The sequence below is a fragment of the Ursus arctos genome, unplaced genomic scaffold (assembly GCF_023065955.2).
Source record: "Ursus arctos isolate Adak ecotype North America unplaced genomic scaffold, UrsArc2.0 scaffold_4, whole genome shotgun sequence".
NCBI lineage: Eukaryota > Metazoa > Chordata > Mammalia > Carnivora > Ursidae > Ursus > Ursus arctos.
The window spans coordinates 32625056-32647553 of NW_026623056.1; the positions used below are offsets into that span (position 1 = coordinate 32625056).

The following is a 22498-nucleotide window of genomic DNA, read 5'->3' on the forward strand; positions in this document are numbered from 1 at the left end:
AGCCTGCTTCTTCCTCTCCCACTCCCCCTGCTTGTGTTCCCTCTCTCGCTGGCTGTCTCTATCTCTGTTGAATGAATAAATAAATAAAATCTTTAAAAAAAAAAAAAGAGTGTCTGTTTCTTCAAATGATTTTGGAGAACTATTTCTGAAAAAATGACTTGGGTTGAATTCAACCTGGAAGTAAAAGCTTTCCTTTTTAATATTTTAATATTCACTGAACACAGCAACAGAAGGTGAAAGAAGCTCTGTGCGTGCCACACGCTGTTCTGCAGGAAGCTTGCTTTTCAGCTTATGACGCCCTTCCAGATACACTGTTTCATCTTCACAAGGCAGGGCTGGTATTTACCCCTATTTGTCATATGAGGAAACTTGAGGTTCAAGGAATTAAAGTGGCTAGTTACAGACTCACAGGCAAGTGGTAAAAGGTCTTCCCCGGGAGCTGTGCGCTGTGTCTTTTGAGTGTAGGCAGTGTCAGGGCATGCCTTTTTATGCATTCATTTGTCTGTGTCTCTTGGCTAGAATGGTGTTTCATGAAGGGAGAGGAGAAGGTGGTCTAATCTGAGATTTTTTACACTGGTCAGCAATAGCTTTTTCCTCTTCCTTTTTAGAGCTGCTTTCCCTTCCCAGGCACAGTGAGGAGGGCCCTGCCTGGAGAATATGCTCGATTTTATCTCCACTCCTGGTTTAGGAAACAACAGCTCTCTAGTCACCCCAGCATTCTGGGAATTACTTCCTCTTTTCTTCCCTGCTTGCCAGCTTTATTGCATTCGCCTTAGCAACATCCAAAAAAGAATGGGTTTAGCAACAGCCTATGAACCAATGAAATGTGAGCATGGAGAGAGTGTCTGGACCAATGGGATCCCTGCATGACAGGCAAGATGGCTGAGGCGAGACAATAATAACGCGGAGTTTGCAAAGCAGCCTCCAGGTGGCAGCAGACCAGCTGTATTGGGCACAGCCCTCAGCTCTCAATATCTACGTTTTTTGTTTTCTTTGACCTCTTCTTAGATATGAAATATTTACCGACTACGAGAATTTTAGTATTACAAGCTATGTGGGTGTGAGTTGTCCGCATGACATGGTAGACGCGGTCTGAGGGGTGGAATCTGCGGTTCCTCCTCTGCCTTTACTGACCCCAGCACAGCTCCTGCCATCTTTGTTGGTTTTGTGACAGTCAGTGCTACCCCAGTGGGCGGGGGCCGGGAGGCCTGTGGTGACTGCCTGCTCAGCAGTCAGACAGAGGCTGGAGGACTCGCATTCTCCTTTGTTCAGCCACCACTGCTGCTGGCCTGCGTGAACAAATGAGGTGGGGCTGCTTTTTAGCCACCAATTAATGTGAGGGAGCAATGTGTCACCGAGAGATTAGTGCCTACAGACACTCTCATTTTCAGTGGCATAGGCTGGGACCATTCCCTGCCTGTAGGTTCTGCTGTGCACGTCTGAACAGGAATGTCTGACCACAAGTAGTTTGAGGATAATTCTGCTGTCTGTCGGGTGGTTTGGCTCTCTTGGTCTTGAAGCCAGAGGCAGATGTGGACAGGGGCTGAATAAGACCATATGGAATAATAGCAAATCCACGTTCCCGATGGGTTAGCTATTCTTCTTTGGCCTTTTGAAATATATTACCTTGCACACGACTCGGGGATTTTGGTCCTTCAGATAGCCATATTTCTCTCACATGTCTCTGTGTCTGTCTGGCTTGCTCTTCTCATCCTCTAGGAATTAGTTAAGACATCCTATCTTCAGAAAGCCTTATTTAATGCTCGCCCTCCTTCTCCCCTCCGGCTCCATGTTGCTTGCTAAATCTGTATTTGGGAGCTTCCGCAGAGAGTCATGGAGCTTCTTGAGGACAGAGACTGCCTTTATAGCTCTTTACTGTAGTGTTGACATACAAGGGGTGTTGAGTAGCCATTTTTAAAGGAAAGGAAGCACATAAGAGTCTCTTGCTCTTTAAGAAACAATCTAAGGGACTCCGAGATAGCCAGGCCTGGGCTGGAGCAGTGCCAGCAAGTCTGGGGCTGACTCCTGGGGACAGCTTCTAGCTGTTCAGGACCCTTCCACCACCATGAGCTGCAACTCCAGACCAAGACCTGAGTCTGGAAAGTAACTGCCGCCATTGGCTTATGCTGTGACAGGCTCATCTCCGTGACGTGGTTTCCTTTATGATTTTGTGTTTTAGGAAGAACTAAAGAGCAAATCAAAGATCTGTGCCAATGTGTTTTGTGGAGCCGGCCGGGAATGTGCAGTCACAGAGAAGGGAGAGCCCACCTGCCTCTGCATTGAGGTAAGTCCTGAGGTCAGAAGCTAGAGGACAGTAGCCAAGGCCAAATGGCTGGCTCCCTTGCTGGCACGGCTAGTCAGCAGGGCAGGGCCAACAATTTCATCATCTGTATAAAAGCATACCTTGTCTCTCTGAAGGACAAGGGATTTTCATCCCAGAAGTTAAAAACCAGATGTGAATGCAAGGATATTCTTTTTTTTAAAAAATGTTTAGTTTTATACGATTTTTAAGTCAAAATTTTAATAATGTTTATATATAAGTCAAATAATACAGACATTTGTATAAACCTAAAATTAATGATCTTCCCCATAACCCTCAAATCTGACTAGTTTGAGATGATCAGTGTTAATGGTTTGATATATCTTATTCCACTTGTTTTTCTGTTACTATAAATGTATACGGTTCCCTCCATTTTATAAAAAAATGGGATCATAATAAATATTTTGTAATAACATCATATTTATGTAATAATTTTCCCATAGGTGGACATTCAGGTTGTTTCCTGAGTTGTTTACCGCTACGAATAATAACATCCCTGCGCACGTACCCTTAGGTGCTGCAGCCTGTACGTCTACGGGATTGATTCCCACTAGGGCTTGCCAAGCCAAAGGATATGCACGCTTTTAGAACACTACTAGAAGAAACAAAGTTTTTTTTAGAGGGTTTTGTTTGTTTTTAATGAGGTTTAAAAAGCAATGTGAGCTTTTGAGAAAGACTTCTTTTGTAAGCAGGATTCTGACAAGTTCTCACTCTTCAGACAAACATAAATACCTTTCTTCTCCTTTCTGTCAAACCAACACAAGCCTAGAAATATATTTGCCTTTCTGCAAATAAATACACCTAATTTAGTCCCCAGATGAAGATCTGATCCGTTGTGTCAGAAGGGAAGTCCCCCGACTTAGAAATGTGAAAACCAGATCCATCGGGAGCCTTAGGAGGCCCTCCCCAGATGTGCAGCTGGCCACTGTGTGGTGACGTGAGCATCCAGTCGCACCTTGACCTCATATATTTGTGTGATCTCGAGGAAGTTAGTTGCCACTGGATGCTGCGGAGACAAGAAACCATGTTTGCCCAGCATGTAGATCATTTAGTAAGAACTCAATAATAAATATTGGTTAAATAAAGTTTGTCCTCCCAGACTTTGGTATTTTCATCTAAAATCTGAGAGGCGGGGCTGCCTTCCAGCTCCAGCGTTCTGTGTTTCTTCTTACTGCATCTGCTCTTTCTTGCTTTGGTGCCTTCATCAGGGCTGAGCTGAACTTGCTTCCCCCTTACCGCCTTTCAAAAACCACAAAAGTCTAAAGAAACTGAGCTTGCCTGTGACCATGGCCCTTTAAATAGCCAACGTAGACCCAAGTTGCCAAGTGAGCTTTAGTCCATTTCCCTGTCCATAATGATTCTCTGCAGTACTTCACAAAGACCCGGTGTCCCCAGCCCTGCCTCACAACAGCCCTTGCGAGAATGGCCCCAAAATACTATACAAAGAGAGAGAGCAAAGATCCTTCTAGTTAAACCCCAGAAGAACTGAAGAATTGCGGTGTGTGAGTGTGTGTGCGCTCACACACATGTCTATGCACTTGCCTGTGAGTCTCCACATTCCCCGCTCTCAGCTCTGGCTCTCATGTCATAGAATGTCAGCATTTTAAGGGATCTGAGATTATGCAAAGACATCGAGTGACTTTCTCCAAAGTGATAGAGCGTCCAGATTCCTGACTTCTAATAAAATGCCCTTCCTGCTGATTTGATAGGGTCAGGGTGGTCTATTCCTTCACTGAGTAGAGGAGATGATCCAGGATCAGCACAGAGGGCCATGCAGGGCTGCAAAATGATGGGGTTCCTCCAACGTTGAGTGGGGGAGAGTCACTGATGCCAGAGCTGAGACTCCCTACCAGGGTGTCCCCACAAGCTGCACGTGTGCGTGTGTGTGTGCACGTATGCGTGCATTGGCACCCTGACTGCACAGACCTCCTGCTCGGGTCTGTTTCAGCAATGCAAACCTCACAAGAGGCCTGTGTGCGGCAGCAACGGCAAGACCTACCTCAACCACTGTGAGCTGCATCGAGACGCCTGCCTCACTGGATCCAAAATCCAGGTTGATTACGACGGACACTGCAAAGGTAAGGACCGCTGTTACCACCATCTCCCAGCTCCAGCCAGAGGAGCCAGGGGACACAGCAGTGTGGCCTGGCTTCCCACAGCCCTTTCCACTGGGCCGCAACACCCAGAGCCACAGAGACCACCGAGCAACTTGGAGATGCATCCTCTTGGAGCTCATGAGCCTACTGGCTTTGCCCTGGATACTAGCTTTGCGCAGGCCTGTGCTCAGGTTTCCAGCATCAGCCTCCCAGGGGAGCTTGCAGTACTGTCTGCAGTGGACGGGGAACCACATGAATAATCAACAATAATAAAGAAGTATTTAAATGAACTCTATGCTTTTTTAAAAAGCAGGTGAATTTCACTTTTTATTTTATTTATTTTTTAAAGATTTATTTATTTATTTTAGAGAGAAAGTGCGGTGGGGAGGGGCAAAGGGAGAGGGAGAGAGAGAATCTCAAGCAGACTCCACGCTGAGCACAGAGCCTAATGTGGGGCTCTATCTCATGACTGAGATCATGACCTGAGCCAAAACCGAGAGTCGGATGCTTAACCGACTGAGCCACCCAGGCGCCCTGAATTTTACTTTTTAAATTTAGGCACCTTTCAGCCCTGGTATACGTATTTCCTCTATTTTGCACTCAAGCCATTGCCATTAGGATAAGAAGGAAGGGGTCCCAAGCTCATTGCTAATTAGACACCAGCTCCCTGCCAAGCCACAGCCCCACTTAGCCCATCCCAGCTTTGAACTGTCCTGGTGAAACAAGAAACTGTTTCCCACATTTGGGTCTCCACTCCATTTCCCTCTCTGTAATGGTTCCATGTGAATTCTCAAAGTCCCAGCAACCCATCCCCACCCCTCAACATAACAGGAGGAGGTATGAGACCAGGAGGGCAACTCAGTGGCCCAAAAAATGTCAAATAAAGCAGGGAAGAAAAGATCCCAAACGTAAGCCCTAGAAGAAGGAAAGGAGACAGGGACCCAGGACAAAATGATGAAAAGGATGTAAGTGGCCCCCTTAACGTGGGATGATTTTAATCCAAACAGTACACAGAAATGTTCTTTGGTCTTCACTTGGCCTTATGCATTTTTTCCTTTTGTCTTGCAGAGAAGAAACCCATAAGTCCATCAGCCAGCCCAGGTGAGAGCCTGCTTTTTCTCCAGGGTGCCTGTTAAGGAAGAAATTCTTTTTCTGAGGGAATTTTGTGTTTCACATTTCCTGCTCAAGCTCACAAGATCTGTGTGTCAGAACTTGTGACCCAGAACAGGTCACTCCTCAACACAGCTCAGAAAAGCTGCAAAACTGCATTGTTTTGTGTGTGTGCTTGCCATTTAAAGCAGCTGGTTGGGTCAGAATGTTGGCTGTGTTTTCCATTTTTGCTGAGTAGTGATTGCCTTAAAAGGACAGGAAAGCCACTGAATCTTTCCTTCGATGCTCTGTAAGATAGGCTGATGTCACAGGACTAGCAGAATCAGAAGGCACAGCCTCTTTGGAAAGGAGATAATTGGAAATGCCAGTAGGACTTTCTCCATGGTTTTCTATGAATTGAAATTAAAATTTCATCATTATAGTTACAGAACCTTTAGCATATGCTTTTCCTTAGATCTTTACAAAAATCTTGTGAGGTGGGCCTTATTGTAATGACCTCTTGGTTGAGGAAATTGAGGCTCAGAGAGGTTAAGTGAATTTCCCTGAATGTACACAGCTTGGAAGTGGGAGCCCAGATTTCCATTCCCCTGGCTCAGGGCCCTAAGCACATTCCGGTGTGTGTTGTCTTCCAGGAATTTCCTCTTGACAAGGCACTCTCCCTTCCCTGTCCCCCATCTACTCAACTCTCAGTCCCGCCTGTTCCTGCCATGTGGCTTGCAACAGCTGTCCAGAGCAGGGTTTCAGCGTGGCCCTTTCTTGACCTTGTTTTCTGTGGTTTAGAACAAAGGATAATGCAGACAGTGTAAAATTTTAAGTGGGAGAGTTTTGATAGACCCAGTTGATAAGAGGAAAAAGCTATAGAGAGAGAGTTTAAAATCTGGTGGCATGAAAAATTATGTGCTTCTTCATTCACTTGTCATTTCAGCTCATCTTTGAGCCAAGAACACTGTTTATCGATTGATTGATTTTTCGCCCCTCAGCTTCCTGAAGTTAATGAAAATGTCCTTTATTTTTCTGCCAATGTTTTTCTCACCTAAGCAACATAGTCTCTCTGTTTCAATATTCTCAGTTCTTATAAGTTTTTTAGAAACATAAGCTTGAATCTTGATTAAGACACTTTCCAGTGGTTTACCCTGGGTTGACTCTTCTAAAATGTGTGTGATAGTTTTGTGTCCCTGGAGTGCTGTGAAAAGTCAATGAGATGTCGCATGCCGAGCCCCAGGCATTGAACCTCCGCTGGAGTGGATACTGGGTGACATTGGGGTCCTCATCGCTCAGCTGACCTCCCTCCCCTTTCCTACAGTCGTTTGCTATCAGTCCAACCGCGATGAGCTCCGGCGTCGCATCATCCAGTGGCTGGAAGCAGAGATTGTTCCTGATGGCTGGTTCTCTAAAGGCAGCAACTACAGTGAAACCCTAGACAAGTACTTTAAGGTAATCCAGAGTTGGGGTCAAAGACTCTTCAGCCCCAGACAAAGGGAGACTTCCTCTCCCGTCGCCTGATCACATCTTCCCATCATTCCCTGAAGCTATGACAGTTGCTTTCTGACCAGCCTGATCAGTGGGATTCCAGCAAGAGAGCCTTTGGGATCTAAAGCACATGTATATGGCCAGGCTCTATCCCCCTACCCTGTATGTATCCCCCCACCCTCTACCTCATAGAGCTGGCTGTTGATACAGAACACCTTCCGATCGCACCCAGACCCAGGCATTTCCCACCCAGTTTGACATTTCTCTAAGTCATTAACTTGCTCGTCCCCGGCCTGTAGAGCTCCTCATCATCGGAGAGGAGTCCACAGACTGGCATTCCATGGGTCCAAGATTCTTCATGAACCTGGATATTGCTTGTCCCATCACTTAGTTCAAGAGACAGGTTGTTCCAACTGGGGACAGGAGAGATGCTGCTTTGAAAAAGGTCGGAAACAGTTGTTAGCAATGAGTAGGGCTCCCATGGCACGCGGATTTCTCGGAGAGCTTGAGACACTGTTCGAAGAAGCGGTTAAGGGCGCTCTTCCAGCTGAGAGACAGGAACACAGACACACACATATGTACATCACACCCAGAGATAAAAATACCACACGCAGAAGCATGCACAAGCACACACACATCCCACATACAGAGATGCACACCCACGTAGAGACACAGCCTCCTCACAGACACACGTTCAGATACCCACACTGCCACATAAGCCAGAAGCCCCTGTTACATACAGACACACGTCTCTAGCTAGACGCCCTCAGGTGCTCGTCCACAGACGGACATGTTCTCTCGTGCCTCCAGGGCCTGCTCTCCCAGGCCGTACCCAGCCTGGGCTCAGAAGCAGCCCCAGACACACGAGGGATTTCTTGGCAGTTCTGTGGCCACCACGTGCCAAAACCAGCCTAGTCTGTGGATTCCTCTTCCTAACTGACTTTATGGACCCCACGGATGGAGAAATACTGGATGGGGTATTTGGTCATTTAGGACGTCACTTGTGTCCCTGTCTTTAGTGAGTTGTCTCTCCTGTGGCAGAAAGTATGTCTCTCTGGGTTCCAAGCATTTGAGATCGCACCTGGCGGAGAAGGCGCAGCCCTTCTCAGTCTGCCTCTGTCTCAATCCCCCGATGGTGGTTGCTCATCTCCAGAGAAACACGTTACAGTGCCGAGCCAGGAGGGTCGCACGGGAGCAGAAAGTAACTTGAAGAAAACGGTTTCCAGAAGCTGAGTGAGGAGCACCTGCCAGGTTGTTGTGTGCATGGACTTGACCATGGCTGCTAAGGCCCAGGAGACCCAGGACACTCTTTCCAGGGGGCCTCTTGGGACCTTATAATCATTCCAGTGGCCCCTTGGTGGCACCCTGCCTCAGGCGTCAATGGCATCTGCTATTAATTTGATTCCCAGGTACCTGGGCCCCACGCCCTCCTTGACACCTCTCCACCCGCTCTGGCACTAACTCCTCCAATAGGCTCCCTTGAGAAAGTAGCTTCCTCTAGGGCATTCTCACTCCTGACCACGAAAGCTTGATCTTGACTGACACGCACAACGCTTGCTTCTCCCAGACGCTCTGGCAGTGTCCTCTGAGAAAACAGGGGTTTCACTGTCTACTTTTTGATGATTATCGGAGTCCTGTGTGGTGCAGTCCTCAAAGGGCGATTCCTTCCCACTAGTCAAACAGCTGCCTGTTGGTGAGAGATCCAATATCTCACAGAAACTGTTTCTGAACCCGGGACTGCCCTGCAGCCCAGCTAGCATTCCTTATATCAAAATTAGTTAAGAGAAAATGTAATCAGAATTTGGCTAAGACCAAAACCAGACTCTCACTTCACCTATTGATTCATTCATGATTTCTCCAGTGAAAGTGTAACAGACCAGTAGAGAGTGCCTGCCATGGCCACGTCATAAACACACACTCTGGACTCGTGGTGGCAGACCCCTGGTGGCCAGGGCCACAATTGGAGCCAGACTCCTTCCTCCCTTATTCTGTTATCATGTCCCCCATCACCACAGCTGCTGTGTGTGAGCGAGTGCCTGGCCTAGCCCGTCCTCTCCAAACTTGTCAGTGAGCCCCAAACATGGGTTTTGTATCACACGCCTTCCTGCCTTCCTACAATCGTAGACTTACATAGAAGAAAAGGGTGCTACATCACGTGTACATAGAGCTGGGGAAGGCAGGCATACAGAGGTACGTCCCTTTTGTCACTGGTTGGCTAAACAGAGGCCGAGTGAATTAGGTTGGTTCATGGTCCAAGATCATGCCCTCCAAGGGAGGCCCCCGGGCAGTCCAGGCTATATCTGGGGCAAGTACCAGACGTCTGTTTTCCTGTGGATTCCACATACAGAGCTGGCCTGGGGAGGCCTGCTTGGTCCCTCCTGAGATGAGCGTGCAGGCTGGCTGGCTGGCTCTCCCCTCAGCTTCAGGCCTAGATTTTGGTCCTACTGAATGTGCAGTGTGTGCACTTAGCGCTGCCTTTTGGGAGCTTCCTGGGCTGTAGTCGCAGGTTCCTGGTGCCCCCAGGTGCCATGTGGCCCCGGGTCTGCAGCCACGACTACACAGCTCCTCTTCAGTCTTGCTCTCTCATCAGGCTGTGGTGCTGCTGGGGTCTGTGAAACTTGCTTCTGTCTGTCCAGCACTTGGAACATTTCAATTCAAGAAAGTCCCACACTGCTAACAATGACCCCTGGCCAACCTTATTTCATTTTTCTCCATTAATTAATCAGGCCTTCACAAGGTGAGGGGTGGTTTCCTCAGGGTGGATGTATAGCGCCTAGAGAACGTCTGAGACCTGTTGCTAGGAATTGGGACAAGAATGATGAAAAGGCACGAAGCAAGGGCTGGCATGGTTTGTATTATACATACCGTGGAAAGAGTTACAGCCTTAGAGTAGAACGCATGTGACACATGACAGTCATGGAAGGAGAGTCCCTTCTACCTGGAGGCCTGGACAGACTTTTCTTCCAGAAGCCCTGACACCATCCGGGGAGCCACCTTGAAAATAACATGGGAATGCTGATTATTTCCTGAGGCAGCAGGACAAGGCAGCCTAGGGAAAGAATTTTTCAAAAACATTTTTCCCCCAGTGGAACTATTGAGGAGAGCAGCAATACCAACTTAGAATTTGATAAGACCTTGACCTCGACACCCTCCCCCTGCAGTGGGGCCTGAGCATGTTGAAGAGGCCCAAATGGCTATGGTCTAGGTTTAGCATCTTGTCAAAGAGGGGATAATGCCTGAGCTCACTGTACCCTCACCTTGTGCTCATGGGATGTCAGCTGGGTCATGAGGACAGCCTGTGCTCTGTAAGCCAAGGACCTTGCACACGTCTGCAGTGGGGCCCCCAGCCCAGAGTTGGGCGGGGGGGCTTTGCACCATCTCTGCCTGCGGGTTATCAATTCAGGACCTTTGCTGTGACTTCTCACTGATGTGCTTGGTTAGAGGTACCAGTGTGAGTGTTAAGCATGAGAGCAGGCCAGGAAAATCAAGCAGCAAGAAATGGTCCTGTGACTCCCAGAGTGAGCTCTGAGGGTCACCTGCATTGTTGTTCCCAAGCAGCTTGTTAGAAATACACATCCTGGGCTCTGCCATAGATGCCGATTCAGAATGTTGCTGTTATATGTCCACTGAGGTTCGAGAACAGGGTACGGTGGCTAGCCTGAACCCAGATGTTACATGGAGAATGTCTGCAGGACCATGTCAGGGATGAGGCTGCAGAGCGCCCTCAAGCACCCCAGGCTACTTGGGTAAACACAGGCCTGTGTCCCAGCTGCCCTTCTGAGCAGGGCCTGGGTTTGAAAGGCCCTTGGTGGACTCTGCCCACACACTTACACTCTCTCATCTCAGAGGGCAGGTGCCTTCTCAAGTCTTCAAACCTTTGTTGCTGTAGCTCTGAGGACAGGGCAGGGTTGGAAAATATCAAGAGCAAGATGAACCGAAGATGGGTCAAGCTGAGTAGGAGACAGTTCTACAAAATGTTCCTGAAAAGCTCTTCATCCCCTTTCTAGAACGTTGATAATGGTGACTCTCGCTTGGACTCCAGCGAATTACTGAAATTTGTGGAGCAGAATGAAACTGCCATCAACATCACTACCTATGCAGACCAGGAGAACAACAAGCTGCTTAGGTGAGTGGAGTTGAGGGGTCAGGGAGTCATCCACGAGACGAAGGCTGGACAGGAAGGAGCCAGGAATTCTGTCCTGGTCTACTGTGTGAACATGATGAACTAATATATTGAGCACCCCCGGTATCTGATCAAATAGTTATTGTTTTTGGCCAGAACTTGCAAGCAATAGAATGTAATCTTAAAATAAATTACCAAGGTCACATCAGAGCAAAAGTGTTTCTGAGTATTGTGGGTAATGTTTTCATGGTTAATTTTCTGAAGGAATTACATTACTGTGTTATTTAACCACAAGTCTAAAATAGCTTTTGTTCTGATTTTAAGATAATTGGTGCTATTCCACATAAAGAACTCTAATTGTGACAAATGAGAGCATGCCCCTGTCCTTTTCTCATATTATTCCGGAGTAAATATTAATAAACCCCTGAGAAACTTCTGGTGTGGTTCCAGTACATCAGAAAGAATTAAAAATAGAAACAGCACCTCTTGTTCAGAAGAAATAGAAAGCATGAAGTCCAGATTCTAGAATGATTCTTTCTCAGTAATAGTCCACGACCTTACAGTATAACATCTGAAAATCCTTCATATTTTGATAACTTGAAATTAGATAATATTTTACAAATTCAATGTTTGATCTTCCTAACATCCCAGTGAAGAAGGGCTCCCTGTCCTCATTTTACAGATGAGAAAACAGGCTCAGAAAAGTTGAAGAGCTAGCTCAAGGCCATTTGGGTAGGAAGTGATGGAACCAGGGTTCAAATCCAGGCCAAGGGGATCATGAGGGAACTGGAGTTCCATAAAACTTTCTGAACACACGTTTATCTTTCTAGAATAGTGATACTGACGATGCCTGCTTGAACTCCATCACACATTCCATTCCTATCATCTATTCATCTCCCTTCTGTTTTGATTTCCCCAGTTTAGTTGACTTAACCAATACCACGGGGAAAGGCAATTGCTCATAGAAGGTGCATAGGCAGTGAGAACATTTGTCAATCAAAGTGGACAAAACCATTCAGGGAACTTCAGTCTTCTTGGGAGGGACATTTGAACAGTGTGAATGATCCGACATCAAGTATAACAAAGAAAAGTTGGGTGCTCACGGGAGTCAGGATGGATGATGCTTGTGGGGAGGCAGTGCAGAAAGGTCCTCAATTAACTGTCCCCAAGTGTATGTGATCCCGATGCTTAGTTCCTTTCTGTGGGAGTGAAGCTGAGGTCTTGCTGACACATTTCCGCTGTGTTTTGTTCCAGAGGGCTCTGTGTTGATGCTCTCATTGAACTGTCTGACGAAAATGCTGACTGGAAACTCAGCTTCCAAGAGTTCCTCAAGTGCCTCAACCCGACCTTCAATCCTCCAGAGAAGAGTATGCTTAACCTAAGAAATACAGAGTTGTAGGGAATTGTGGGAGGGGCGGGGGTCTTTGGGAAAGGCCAAGATAGAGAGACTTGATGGAATTTTCCAGAGCTTGCTAAGAAAATTCCCTTCCACCATTCTAGACTGGGCCCTAACCCGTCACCTACATGCTGAGGTTAGGGTCCAAAAATTTTTGGATCGATGGGTTCATTTACCCAGATATGTGGTCTCTGAAGGATAACCAGAAGCAGGCCTTGTCTGGGAAAGGGGTAAAGTGCACAGACAGTAGCCAGCATGTCCTGTCCCGCCCTCACCCTAAACTGTTGCCCCTTATTTCCGGTCCCAACAGAGTGTGCCCTGGAGGATGAGACGTATGCAGATGGAGCAGAGACCGAGGTGGACTGTAACCGTTGCGTCTGTGCCTGCGGAAACTGGGTCTGCACAGCCATGACCTGCGATGGTGAGCTGTCCCTCAGGCAGAAGGGAGGAACAGTGGGGAGAGAGCTTTCTTTGTGAACTCAACATAGAAGTCAGGGTGGGGATGATGGAGAGGAGTACGGTGGCCAGGAGCGAGGAAACTGGGGAACAAATAACAGACTCCAATTGTAGTGTCAGCATCGAGGGCAAAGCACTTCTGCCAGATGCATTAAGTTCAATACTCACTCCAGAGGCTTGGCAGAAGAGAGGTTTAAGATGCAGGGTAAGATCAAACGTTGATATGAGATTGGAATAATAATAATAATAGTAATAATAATAATGAAAGCAAATACTTAGAGCTGCGTGCCAGGCATTCTTCTACGCACTTTACATATTAACCCACGTAATTCTTATGACAGCTTAGGAAATGCTCTATGTAAAAGACTCAGGTGGTTCGAAGACAAAATGACTCCTCCTTGCCATCCATACCCAGCAGAAAAAGGAGAAATGTTCATAGGCCCTATTTGAATTAACAGACTTGGGTAATTCCTTAAGGAAAAAAAAAAAGTTGAGACATGGTCAGGGTGGGTTGGGAAGATAGAGATGTCAGAGAAAGTTTGGGGGACTAGTGCAGAAACCACATGGCACGTTGGAATGATGCCAAAGATCAAAAAAACCTCTTGAATTGGAGCCAGGTCATAGGAAAAAACAGGCACCATTCAGATCAGAGGAAAGACAGAGGGTGAAGCCAGGTCTAGAATGGAGAGTCACACTGGGTTTGAGAAGAAAGATCAGTTGGTAGGAACCAAGCCCAAAATTTACAGGGGGTGATTAGATGGGGTGAATTTAAAAGTATATCTTAAAAAAACTGAGACAAGAAAGAACAGGCTGGTCTTAGGATCATGTTCACGAAGGTCAGGTAAGATGGTAACTGGAAGACAGAGGTCAAGGACCCAGAAGAGGTAGTTCTCGATAAGAAGCCCAGGCAGCAGCAACAGTACAAATGGAACTCAGTCCTACCAGGGGATCCCTAGTCTCTCACTGCCCACGACCAAGTCTCTTCTCCGTGTGGGAAGGCAAGAAGCCAACACCACTCCAGAGACAAATGGAAGAGCCGGAAGAGGCTGTTTAGAAACTAGAAATCCTAGAAGTTGCTGGAAGTCAAAACTAAGTCAGTGTAGCCAGGCTAAGCACACAGTAGCTATTGAAGCCAAGAGAGGACATCTCAAAACACTACCCAAGCTGCCTCAATCAGGAAGCATCCCATGTTTATCTCCCCCAAACCCCCTATGGTAGCTCTCTACACGTAACTGCGCCTGGTCTGGCTTTGTAAGGGCAGCCATCCATTTCTAAGACACGGGCAGTCGTTGAATAGCTGGTTTACAGAGTAAGCGTGATCATCTGGAAAATAAACCCCATCACGTGCATCAGACAAAACCCAAATGATCGCATTTCCACAGGCAGGCTGGAAGGCTTGTCCTCCTTCTCTGGATGGCCCAGGTCCACGGCCCTCTGTGGGTATAAAGAGCCCCGGGGATGTGGGTGCCCCAAGGTGAGCCTGTCTTGATGTGTGGGCCATGGATTTGAGAGGACATCGTAATGCCTCAGCATTACAAAGTCAGTACCTGAAAGGTAGTCTGGTCTTAGATCATAAACCCCAAAGGAGCAAAGAAAAAGGGGCATCAAGATGTGAAACCAGGTGGAGCCAGAACTGGGGGAAGCGGCCGTGAGGGGCAGATCAATGCCCAACTTGAGAAGGGGACGGTGGAGCGGTGTTTCCTCACAGAGAACACTGTGCACAGTAAATGTACGGATTGCATCCCAGACCTACCAAAGCAGAATCCACAAAAGGGCAGCTTGGGAACCTACATTTTTAGGATGTACTCTATGATTTTTTTTTCAGTCACCCTGTAAAATTGGGAAACATTGCTAGACGCAGTGGTTATCAACCCTGGCTGTGCATTAGAATTACCTAGAGTCTTTATAAAATCCTGGTGCCCAACAACAGCTAAACCAGAATCTAAAAGTAGAATTTAAACAATTGTGTCTCGAAAAGTTCTGTAGGACATTTTGTGGGGGTGGCACAGTTGAGAATCACTGGCCCAGAGGATCTGCTGAGTCCAGACCCAGGCACTCCCCCTCTCTTTCCCTGCAGGCCCGCCCCTGGCATGGCTGCACTGGAGCAGGGGCGGAGCAGAGGCCGAGGAGAGTGAAGGAGATTGCTTTGTTCACTGTGTGTTACTTTGAAGGTGTCCATGGCACTGGGACACTTCGTATTCACAGAAATGCAGGCAGTTCACCGTTCCTTCCATAGGTTAAATGGGAGAGGAGATTGAGAGCCTAAAAGGTAGCTGTTGGTGGGATCCTGAACTGGCTTCCCTCAGAGACCACTGCTCTGAGCTTTGAGTCTTCTTGCAGGAAAGAATCAGAAGGGGGCCCAGACCCAGACAGAGGAGGAGATGACCAGATATGTCCAGGAGCTCCAGAAGCACCAGGTGAGTAGTAGCCTCCATGCTGGCTCAGGTTCTGCCTCCACCAGTAGGCCCTTCCACCATTCAGATATTGCCGCATGCTCCAGGAGACCAAGGAGCCGCTCTGGTCCGTACAGTAGTCCTGAACGGTAAACCCGCAGTATCAAACCATGATATCGACAGTTCCCTGATGGAGTCCCTCCAGGGTCCAGCAGGTCCCGGCAGATATTGGTTATGACGCGGTAAATTGCTTTATGGGTAAGAATAAGGCAGGTGGTGATCTGCAAATAGGTTGGCAGTGGTTTTCAAATGAGCAGGGTCTAAAACAGTGTTACCGTTTCCTGTCACGAGCAGTGCCCAGACCCAAAGACTAGGAGCTCCTTGGGGGCAATGAGCAGGAAATTAGTGAATGTGGACCATAGCAGAAAGGATTTCAGTTAAATGCCAAGCTGGTTAGAAAATAGCCTGGGATTGACAAACCCGGAGAACTTAGAGGTTCTACTCCCTGGAGACTTGAGAAGATAATAAATAAGAATTCTGTTCCAGTTCTGTGTCATTAAGTTGAAGGCCTTCCTGGGGAAAAGGCTCTTGGCAGAATAGTGATTCACTGACGTACTCTGGTAAGGGCTGGAGAGAAAACACGGCTCTGCAGGCTCTAAGGGCCGTCTTCCCGCTGGTTTACCATGTAGTTAACAAAGGATATCGTGCGTCATGTCAGCTGTCTGCGGCCTGGGTCTGGTATACCAGCCTTCTCTCTGACTTAAGTTCGGAGGGACTGTAACAGTCGTAAGAGCTCCTCAACTACTGAGATGAAATATTTGACTTGAAAATAATTATTAATAGTAAGTGCTCAAAAATAATAATTGCTCATATTTATTGATGGTTTTTTATATGCATTTTGTCATTATTGTCATGATAACATAGAAACCTCATGTCAGTTTTTTAAGCCAAAGCAGAAGCTTCTAGCCTTTTGTTTTTCCATATTTCATCAGCCTTGAGTCTCCAGACGAGTCCGACCACATAAAAGAAAAAAAGAACTTAATAGGAATTCCTTTCCTCTAGGGTGGGGAAATGATCAGAGTAGACAGTGGGGAGTGAATTATAATAGCTAACATTTTTATGCGTTTTATGTGAGTTCCCTCAGAAAGCAGACGCTAAGGCAAGGACTTGAGTACAAATAGTTGATTTAGCAATCCTAGGAGACACCAGAAGGGGAGTTGGGAAGCAAGCCCAGGACGGGAAGGAAGCAATAAAGAGTGTATATCCAAGCGTGTTACCACTGGGGGCGTGGGGAGCTTAGTCCTGCTGTGGAGGGCTGGGACCAGAGTTCCCACGCCTGAGGGGGAACGGAGCAAGAGTATTCCTCCACAAACTCCCAGCCGCCATTGGCGAGCACTGCCACCAGCAGCACAAATTCCCTGGCATCTCTGGCCTGCCAACGTGTGTGGGCAGAGCAGGCTCCAGCAGCCAGGGAATGTCTTGGGCAAAGAGGTGCAGGTACTGGCAGGAAGAAGCCACGCCAGTGTTCTGAAATGCTGAAGGGGCTACGGATGGGAGACCAACAGTGTCTGCTAGATGCCAGGCATTGCTTTTTATTTCCTAATTAATTTTTTATTGAGATATAATTTATATACCATAAAATTCGCCCTTTTAAAGTATACAATCCAGTGGTTTTTAGTATATTCACTAGATTATCAGCCATCACTACTGCCTAATTCCAGAACATTTTCATTATCCCAGAAAGAAACCCCAGGCCCATTATAAGTGACTCCACATTCTCTCTTCTCCCAGCCCCTGGCAAGCACTTATCTACTTTCTAACTCTCAGGTTTGCCTATTCTGGACATATACAAATGGAATCATACACTATATGGCATTTTCTGTGTGACTTCTTTCACCGGCATAGTGTGTTCAAGGCCTATCCTTGTTATGGCATTAGTCAGTACCTCATTCCTTTTCATGGCTACATAACATTCCATTGTATGGATTTGCCACATTTTCTATGTCTGTTCAGCAGCTGTTAGATATTTTGGTGGTTTCTCCTTTTTGGCTATGATGAATAATGCTGCTGTGAACATTCTTGTTCAAGTTTGGTTTTGTGTGGACATATGTTTTCAGGTCTCTTGGGTATACACCTAGGAGCACAATTGCTGGATCGTATGGTAACTCTGTGGTTAATCTTCTGAGGAGCTGCCAGGCTGTTTTCCAAGTGGCTGTACCATTTTACATCCAAGCCAGCAGTGTTCCTATTTTTCCACAAACTCACCGCATTTGTCATTGTCCATTATGTGTTATTTTAGCCAGCCCAGTGGATGTGAAGTGGCATCTCGTTGTCGTTTTGACTTGCATTTCCCTAATGACTAATGGTGTCGAACATTTTCTCATGGGCTTACTGGCCATAAGTAAGAATGGCTTCTTCGGAGAAATGTGACATGTAAGAGGTGGTGCTTTATTACCCTCATTTTGTAATGAAGACATTGAGGCACAGTTTTCATAATATGCCCGAAGTCCCCCAGAAAGCACATCCCTGACTGAAGTTCAGACAGTCTGCCTCCGGAGCCTGTTGCTCTTAACCCCGCTCTGGGCTGGGATTTTTGGAACATCTTGTAGCACTTGCGTTTAGTATCTTTTCCTTTATCTTTAAAAGGGGGATAATCATGTCTGACCCGTGGTTTCATAGGTGTTCAAATGGGCTCAGCTCTTAATTCAGTGACAGTCCCTATGGGACCATGTCAAAAAGAAGACATGATCTTTCCCCTCAGGTTGTTTTCATCCACAGAAGAGACAGACGAGTAAACAGAACTAAAATTTAGCAGAAGCATGTCTCTCTCTGTCAATGCCATATAAAATCTTGAGGACTAGATAGATGCCAGTGATTTTTTTTTATAATTCACAATGCTTATTTTCTCCTGCTTCTCAAAGGAAACAGCTGAAAAGACCAAGAAAATGAGCACCAAAGAGATCTAAAGAGGAGGCACCCGGGAAGGGTGTCCAGAGCCTGGCACCTTCTCTTCTACTTCAGTGCTGAGTCCAGTATCCGCAAGTGTCTGCTACAATCGCCCAATCACCAGTATTTGCTTGTATAGCAATGAGTTTTTATTTTGTCTATTTGTTTTGCAATAAAGGAAATGGGGGTGGCTGGCTAGGAGGGGAAGGGCCATAGCCTTCATTTCTAGAAGTGCTTCGAGAGAAACTGTAAGTGGTGCTCAGGGGCTGGAGACAAGGAAACTGCATCAGGGTTGGGAGAGGAGCAGACCCGGATCTGGACCCAGATCTGAACCACAGTCTGCCACAGCTATCAACATGCTGCAGGGAGTGCAGCAATGCCGGCCAGGGCTTTGCAGGCTGCCCCGGAGGGGGGTTGGGGACGCTCAGTGGAGAGGGCCGCATTCTGCGTGCAGCCCTTCTTGCGCCATCAGCATAGTTGACCTCCGGCATCCGTGCTTCTCACGGCCCCAACCACTGGCTCCAGATACACAGCCATCCTTCTAGTTACCTGGTGTCCCTCAGACTTGGGAGTTTCCGGGAGGGTACACACAAATGATGCAGATACTTGTCTACTTTGAGCCCCTGAGAGACCTAACCAAATTTTTAAAATACTTTTTACCAAAGGTGCTATTTTTCTGTAAAACTTTTTTTGGCAAGTTGACTTCATTCTTTGATTATTATCATTATATTATTGTTGTTTTTTAATATTTTATTTTCTTGACTAGAAATTAAGCTTTTGTAATTATTTTTCAGTAGTCCTACCATTTCAGAGGTGGGAGAGTTTGGGGTTCTTTCTGGTGCAGGGACCGCTATAACCCAGACTCCGCCCACCCTGCCACATGTTAGATGCAGCCCAGAGTTTGGTCCCCCTGGCTTCCAGTGGATCAGCAGTCTGCCAGTGGGTGCCTCAGACAGAAGCCAGGGGAATACAAGCATCTCCATACAAAGCTTTCAAGGTCCAAAAGCTAATTTGTTTCCATTTATTCTGATACGTTCATGCAAATCAGTATTCCCAAGGATGGAAACAAGTGCAGCCAAGCAAGGCTTAGATATGTGTGCCTATCAATATGCTCCTTGATCCACCACTAACTAGGAGAGTGACTTTGGCCCTGTCTCTTCCTATTTCTGGGCCTCGGTTTCCTCAGTAAGCAAGTAGGAATGCATTAACCTTTCAATTTGATAAATTATAAATTCTGTGGTTCTGATCATTGGTCCGGAAAGATACAGGTTCCTATGATTTTCCTTCTCCTTAGGATAAATGAAACCTTACTGTTACAACAAAAGGGTTAGACGGCCAAAAACAAGATGCCCAAATCTGACCTCAGTCCAGATGGCTGCCCAGGTTGTGCTGTGACGTAGAGCCCTCTCGGTAAAGTCTTTCCAGGAAGAGAACGGGAAAGAGAACCACTCCACTTTGCCTTCGCTTTTGCACTCCCTTCTTAAATCTTCTTGGAAACAGAAAAGCTTTACCTTTCAAAATGAGGACAAAAGATGGTTTCACATTTTAGGAGACGGGGCATGGAAATGGAGTCTTCAAACTGTGACTGGGAAGAAGTCCATCATTCCTATCTTTTGGACTCTGTGCTTATTAACCCCACTATTTACCATGTTGAAGATGCACTTGAAACAACAAAGATTGAACACTTGACATAAGATCTCATTTTCAGAAAGCAGATTACAGACCATGCGAGGGAAATTAGGTAGATTGCACTGCCCAGGCGACTCTGAGAAAGTTGTGCTTGAATGTGGAGTCCCTTCTAAACAAGTTTGCTTGTTCTCCTTTGGAAGGAGAACATTCCCTTTTGTTTAGAATTCTCAGCTTTTATATACAGCCCATTTAAAAGCTGCCTTCGAGCCCCACTTGTGCACGCTGAAACGCACCTTCCTGTCCAGTCACCTCGGAGAACTCCCAACAGCACACCTTGATTGAGTTTTGCCAGCCCTTGGACCCTGAGGGAGAGGGCAGGAATACCAGTTTGCTTAAAGCAAGAAGCCAGAGTGTCTCCTCACCAGTTACATTCAGGGCAGTGGTTGCCATCTAAGACTACCCTACCCTGCAACATGGAATTCCCAAGAGCTAATCTGCATTCCTCCTGTAAATAGGGCCGCCATTGTCTGCACCATAGAATCTCACAATATGATGACCATTCATGGAAAGCTGCTAAATAGCCTAGTTTGGGGAGTCTTGCATAGAGCTTTGCATGGAGCAAATAGGATTAAACCAGCTTCCATTCCTCCAGCTCTCTACAAGCACAGGGCTTAGACTGCAAGCTTCCTTGGGCTTTCTCAGTGCTTATATGATTTTATTAACCTATTACGGTGTCTGTTAAGATTCAGTGTTCATGGAAACCTTCTCACATGCCATGACTCTGGACTCCATCACTGTTTTTGGAAAGCAGGGCTCCTCCACCTGCTAATAAGCCCATGTGGACAAATCCGAATGTCTTTCCTTTACACTTAAGTTTTTAAATAATCAAATTTCAAGAAGCAGTTTGAACTGGTTTCTGTTGCCTATGTGTTTGTGAAATGTATTTGTATTAGTAAGCTTCCATATTGCATTTAACTTGTTTTTGTAACTCCTGATTCTCCCCCCCCTTTTTTGGATACTATTAATAAATAAAGAAATTAAAATAGTCATTGTATTGTTTTCCTCCCCCCCCAATTAAGACCAAATAAAGTTATGAGAACATTAACCATTTACCTCATAAAAGTGGATTTGGCCTCCAGGAGCCTTAAAAGAGGCCTTGAAGAGTTTCTCCTAATAAAATCTGGGACTGCCATTGGGAGGGCAAGTTTACTCAGGGACCGATAGAGCAAGTTGATTCAAATGAATCCTAGACGGTGGGTCTGGAGTAGGAAGTGACGAGAAGTCAAGAAGCATTCCTACACTGGGAAGAGATTAAACTAAACGGCTCCTAAAGCCCTGAAGGGCTTATGAGACTGGAATGACACCGTGAGGCTGGCTGCGGGTGAAACCGAGAAGCCGAGTAAAGCTACAAAGTGACACAGGGAGCCAGGCTCTCACCGGACAGCCTCCGTGGCTTTCACCCGATATATGTCCCATAAAGATAAACATTTCTGAGTGAAGTGAATGTTGGCTGGTTAAAACCCTCTGTTCTGCTCCATCTTGGAGACACATGACCAATACTTGCTTTCTACCTCCCTGTCCAAGTCTTACAGCTATTGTGCACTCCATACTCCCAATAATTCTGTCCTCCAAAAGAGCTCATTCTATTAGTCTTATGTGGAGAAGCCTTGCCGCTCTAAACTTACAGCCAGATCACCTTGACTGGATGTGGGGTATTACTCAAATGCTGATCAAACACTAAAAGGCAATCTCTGGTAATGTTATTGCTGTAGATTACTGGTCTCACTAATCAATTTGGTTCTTCCGATTTTTATTTTCAGAATGAAATTTTAAACCCAATTTGAAGAGTACCTTGTCCACAACCACTTTTAAATCCTGGCTGGCCTCTCCCAATCTTGTACCATGCTCTGGGAACACTGCTATTACAGTATGTATGCGTTAGGAAGTGAAAATGTATTTAAAATAGTCTGGGGGCGCCCGGGTGGCTCAGTCAGTTAAGCGTCTGTCTTCAGCTCAGGTCATGATCCCAGGGTCCTGGGCTGGAGCCCTGCATCCGGTTCCCTGCTCAGCGGGGAGCCTGCTTCTCCCTCTGCCTCTGCCTGCTGCTTCCCCTCTTTGTGTGCGCTCTCTCTCTCTCTGTCAAATAAATAAAATCTTTTTAAAAATGAAAATAGCCTGAAAGAAACTTCATTCAAATGGTAATTTTCCTATAATCAAAATGTAATATTATGAGTTGTGCAAATTAATACAAATTAATTAGCTTTAGTTTTAGAGCACCTGTATCAAGTCCCCATCAGTCCTCTCAAATTACCTCTGAAATAAGTGGAAGGAGGGAGGAAAGAAAAAGAATGAATGAGTGCATAGCTCCAAGCAGATGCCATCAGAGCTGTGGAGTAAACCCAGCATGGATGTGGGACGTGAAGACAGGAAAGCAGGGCTGCTGCTGCTGGGGACTGTGCCCTGAGAGAACACAGGAGACATCATGCCGCTGCCCTAATGAGAGGGTCTTCCTGCCAAGAAAAGTTAATTTTATAATTATGTAACACATCTCTTATTGAA

The 22498-nt window shown here is 46.5% G+C and overlaps 1 protein-coding gene across 1 annotated transcript in view; it reads left to right on the top strand.

Annotated features, from left to right (window-relative positions):
• FSTL1 (follistatin like 1) overlaps positions 1-20988 on the top strand; it is a 53451-nt gene extending 32463 nt beyond the window's left edge. The window contains exons 3-11 of the mRNA XM_026494357.4: positions 2180-2284; positions 4269-4398; positions 5485-5517; positions 6830-6960; positions 11004-11122; positions 12374-12486; positions 12826-12936; positions 15312-15388; positions 18286-20988. Coding sequence (XP_026350142.1) covers positions 2180-2284; positions 4269-4398; positions 5485-5517; positions 6830-6960; positions 11004-11122; positions 12374-12486; positions 12826-12936; positions 15312-15388; positions 18286-18330 — 864 coding nt within the window. The 3' untranslated portion in view covers positions 18331-20988. The remainder of the gene's footprint in view (positions 1-2179; positions 2285-4268; positions 4399-5484; positions 5518-6829; positions 6961-11003; positions 11123-12373; positions 12487-12825; positions 12937-15311; positions 15389-18285) is intronic.
• The last annotated feature ends 1510 nt before the right edge of the window (positions 20989-22498 follow it).